The sequence below is a fragment of the Sinocyclocheilus rhinocerous genome, unplaced genomic scaffold (assembly GCF_001515625.1).
Source record: "Sinocyclocheilus rhinocerous isolate Xijiao unplaced genomic scaffold, SAMN03320098_v1.1 scaffold1874, whole genome shotgun sequence".
NCBI lineage: Eukaryota > Metazoa > Chordata > Actinopteri > Cypriniformes > Cyprinidae > Sinocyclocheilus > Sinocyclocheilus rhinocerous.
In genome coordinates, this window is record NW_015626862.1 from 912,059 (window position 1) to 916,963 (window position 4,905).

Below are 4,905 nucleotides of genomic sequence, written 5' to 3' on the forward strand. Positions count from 1 at the left end.
AGGCAAAATGCACTCAAATACACTAAATGGCACTATATATAGATCATAAATAGCCTTCTGTTGCAGATGCTGACTGAAGAGGGTTTTGGAGCCATCACCACAGAAATAACAATGACTAAGGAGTTCTACTATGCAGAAGACTATCACCAGCAGTACCTCAGCAAGAACCCCAACGGCTACTGTGGACTGGGTGGCACCGGGGTCTCCTGCCCAATAGGGCTGAAGAGTAAAAATTAGCATGCTTTTACTATCCTATGGTTAGACAAATTCATATTAACTTGCCTTAATTGAAGCAATCACCACTGCAGTACCCAGGCCTACATGAAATTGTTGGATATAAATAAAAATTGTATAATACAACTGCTTTATAATGCTTTGTGTAGGCTATGTGTGTTTTGTGACCAATGCGTTTGATAACAAAATCAACTGACATTTTTTCCGTGTAATGCAATGACATGCGTACATTAAGTGTGGCTTAAGTGCCTATATACTTTTTGGGTCCACTGTGTACTTGAGATTTAAATAAAAGGACACATTCTTGTCTATGGCAGGCATGATTGTGGGTTCACGTTTGTGTGCTTGTTCTAGATCCATCTGTCTGTTCGATTCGCATACATATCTATTCATCCTTCCATCTGTCCGCTACCTATGTGTTTCCTTCCATCCCAGCCGCGCAAACAAGCATTCTCGTCCCTTTCTAAAAGTGTCAGTGCATATTTAATCTCCTCAATTAAAGATTTGACTGCAGTCCCACACAAACAAACACAGCCTCTTACATTCACACAGCAGAATCTGTGTATGTTGTACCAGGAACGCTGTGAAAAACAAAACCCTTTGTTGATGGCACAAACAACTGTGCAAGAAAACCATTTAGCGTTCCTAATGCAAAAAAGTATTGTTAAAGGAATAGTTGACCCAAAAAAGAACATTTGCTGTTAATTTACTCACCATCAGGGCATCCAAGATGTAGATGAATTTCTTGCTTCAGTAGAACATTAAAGATGATTTATAGCTGGATCCATGGTCCTTGGTGATTCATAGAATGCAAGTCAACGGGTGCTGTCACTTTGAGAATCAAAGGATCAAAACAAGAAACACAAAATTCATACCCATGGCTTTTGTTTTTCTTTTTTTTTCTTTTTGGTTAAATGCCTGAAATAATGTCTGTGGTTAACACAAACTCAAGATATTTTCACATTTTATTCTACAACATAAAATACATCAGTAATACCCATTGTGATTTTTAAAGCTTTTACTTGTCTTGAAAAAGGCAAGTGCTAACAAGTGGCTAAATGGGACTACAGAGGTTGTTGGGGACATTAATGTCATTGCGTCAAACAGGTAAACTAATCTACAAACTAGTTTTCTTTATAGCGGTGTTTGCGCTTTTGCAAACTGTTCTAACTCAAACTCCCAAGGAAAATGTATTTTTGAAAGTGTTATGGTGGTGACGTTGAAGTCGTGACCTTTGTGTAGTTCGATTATTAACTATGTTTAGCTTTTTACCTTTCATAATCGTATTTAGGCTTTAAAATTCATAAAAATTGTCTTCATTTGGGAAGATTATTGTGATGAACAAAATGTGTAAGTATTATAAACTTTTGTTGGTCACAGAGCTCATTTTTTGCAGTAATCCAAAAGCCAATGGAAAAATCCTATTTTTATTGAAGGAACCAGGGTGATGCTTCTTCCACGTTGACCTACAAAAATACGTCATCACTGCAGCACTCTATTTTGTTGTGTTTTACGGTTAAAGAAAATGTCCATAAACTTAATAGAAAAGGTACTGTCAATTTTCTGCCAGGACATTTTTCTAGAATTTTTTTTTTTCTTACACTCCTTACAGACAGTTTTTGTCACCTTATATTTCCAAATAAAACTATTATGGGAATAATTTAATATCTCTCTAAAATAAATACTTAAAAAAACTCAAATAATAAGATTTTTTTAAAGGCACAGAACCATTAATATGTTCAATTAAAATGTAAAAGCATAATGGAGCTTACATGTAAAAATGAGAGCAACCAAAACTCGTTATTCAAAATAGAGCGAATGTGATATTCTTCAAAATAGTGAGCCAAAGACACAAATGCTTCAGTATTCACAGCAAAGGTATTTTGGAAAGCAATTGGTGTTTATGGAGGGTCTCTGTGTGCTTTTGGCTAATCCTCTGAGCAGGTGGCTACCACTCCATGCACCTATTCCTGTGCCACACTCGAAGAGGGCCTCTCTGGGCAAGACTGGCATTGCTGCTCAGGAACCTGGCCTGGCACAGCTTCTAACAGGCTGCTTTCTGCAATGCTGTGAAACAAGGACACTCGGTGACGCACGCACTTTGGTCCTGGAACCTGGGCCTGGAACACACACAGTTTACTTGGACTAGCCAAGTTAGTGACTCAGGTCACAAAAGTATATATATATATATATATTTCACTTTAAAGGTTAAAGAAATATGCAATGCCTGATGGTCACATGACCAAAAGGTATTAAAATTTCATTTTTTTTTCTTTGACTATTTGCTTCTATTATTCATACACACCTGCTTGTGTGATTTATCAGGAGTTGTGGTGGCTTTTCATTTATATTTTGACTGGGATTCTTGCTTACATAATGCAATATAATGACATTCAAATTACATCATATTTAAATTAGATTGATCGCTATTTTATTGCAGCCTAGTCTCAAAGCTACAGAAATAAATGTGGAATTTAGCTGAAATTTAGTTTTAAAATTTAGTTTAGTTTTAATAGTATACCCCGGTTTCATAGACAAGGCTTAAGCCTAGTCCCAGACTAAAATGTAAGTCTGAGCTGTTTCAACTGAAAGAAACTTGCACTGACTGATCTTAAAATATATCAGTGCCTTTGTTTTGTCTCAGGATGCACACCAGTAATGCTTTCTCTTAAGGCGCATTTATAAAAATTACTTAAATTTCCTAATTGAACTATGGCCTAATCCTGGTTTAGTCTAAACCCCGTCTGTGAAACCAGGCCTAAATTTCCTCTTAGGTTTGAGTAGTTAGCACTAGCAGTAACAGATGGTATGACTGCCATCTTCTGGTGGATAGTGAAACTGCATTTGCAGGCAGCCATTATAAAAATGGGTCAAATTGTATACAATGGGTATCAAATGGAAATGTATTTATATTATTGAGATGATGCCTTCTGTTAAAGGTTTACTTTTTAAAAATAATTTAGCTCTTCTAAAATAATAATCGTCTCAACATTGAAATAAACACCAGTGAATATCCTTAAAGATAAATTGGGACATAAGTAGGCAGTTGTGGTTTATGCATGTTTTCTCTTTTGAAGTAATAAAACAAGTGTACACATTTTGGTTATTGTTGTAAGCTGCTGAATCTCAGCTTTAAAAGCACATTTGATCATTGGCATTGGCCACCTAATTAAAATATATTATAATGTCATTATCATTGTCATGTTATCATCATTCTAAAGCAGTGGTCACCAACCTTTTTAGGCCCAAGATCCCTGACCTCGGCCTTTATGAAAGACAAGATCTACCTATTGAAGAATTGATAGAAAAAGACATCCCAGATTGTACTTCAAATTTGAGGCCTTTTACTTAGTATTTTAATTAGTGATGCGCCGATCATAGCTGATTCAGAATTCAGATTTCCTTTTTCTTTATTTCTTTATTTTTTTTTAACTAGCAAATTGGATTCTGATACTGATTTTTAAGCAAATTTATTTATTGGCTATTTGCTTTATAACAAAAAAACTGGCTTTAAACAAAAATATCTAGCCATTTGAAATTAAGAGGCAACCACTGCATTTTAATCATGATCTGCACGGGCAGTTGTTTTTGATTTGATTTAGATTAATTTCAGGATTTAAAACAAAAACAGAATGGTCTGAAAGGTGGTGGCAGCGGCTTAAGTATATAATTATTACAATACGGTTACGTTCACGTACGGTTATTTATGGGTGTGACAACTAACGTTACATTCTATAAGGCCATGTTCACACAGCAGCAGAATACTGTTGTCAGTCCTGTATTTGAGTCCTTAATACGGTTACGTTCACAGTACGGTTATTTACCCGTACATTTTCAAGACTCAATCGCATTTTTGAAAGCCCGTGATGTGTGAACGGAACCGGACTAGACAACTAGTTGTCTGTCAAGTCATACAATGCGAGAGAGAGCCGCTCTGCTGCACAAACGCGTGTCTACGGTGTATTGCAGGGTTTTATTTGTGGTTTCCGTAACTTACAGTGGCGGAAATATGAGCTATATGTCACCTGAATGGTTTAAGATCCAGTTCTTCTCCAACGGAGCTGCAACCGCCAGTTTTCTGTTCTACGCGCGACTTGCTCCCCTCTCCACCCAAATGTGGGTATAGAAAAGAATCACCTATTAAAATAATTACATTTAAATAATCACACTTGGATGTTAAAAGTTGCACTGAGTAAATACAGCTGGATAAAACAAAAACTGTGTCCGTCTTCCATTCAGGCTGCAAAGCAACAAAATGTGATTCTTTTAAAGCGGTGTGCAGTCAGTTAATGAAGATTTGAGGATGAACTCGTGGCTCTATTGGACTCTTTGTTGTGTCAAAAAGTAAAAAGACTTTTCAGTTTTATGGACGGTTTTTATGGAGTATTTACATCCCACTCCACGGCATGGGCGGTGCTAGGGAGGGGCTAGCAGATGCTTCAGCACCCCCAAGAAAGACAAAAGCACCCCCACAGATTTTTTCCTGGAGTCAATTATATACATGCTATAGCCTATTGTATTTAAAGGCAGGGTATGTGATTTTTCAAAAACACTTTAGAAAACTGATTCGGACCGAATAGCAAAACAAACTTGTAGCCAATCAGCAATAAGGGGCGTGTCTACTCGTGATGTGGAGGAGAGAGCTTTCAGTGCATGGGACGGACATTAGCC

The 4,905-nt window shown here is 36.8% G+C and overlaps 1 protein-coding gene across 2 annotated transcripts in view; it reads left to right on the forward strand.

The window, feature by feature from the left end:
- LOC107716713 (mitochondrial peptide methionine sulfoxide reductase-like) overlaps positions 1–568 on the forward strand; it is a 79,421-nt gene extending 78,853 nt beyond the window's left edge. Inside the window, exon 6 of one of the 2 annotated variants that reach the window (XM_016523244.1) lies at positions 67–568. In XM_016523244.1, coding sequence (XP_016378730.1) covers positions 67–237 — 171 coding nt within the window. In that variant the 3' untranslated portion in view covers positions 238–568. Of the gene's footprint in view, positions 1–53 lie in introns of both variants that reach the window. The other variant, XM_016523253.1, reaches the window with a different exon arrangement.
- The last annotated feature ends 4,337 nt before the right edge of the window (positions 569–4,905 follow it).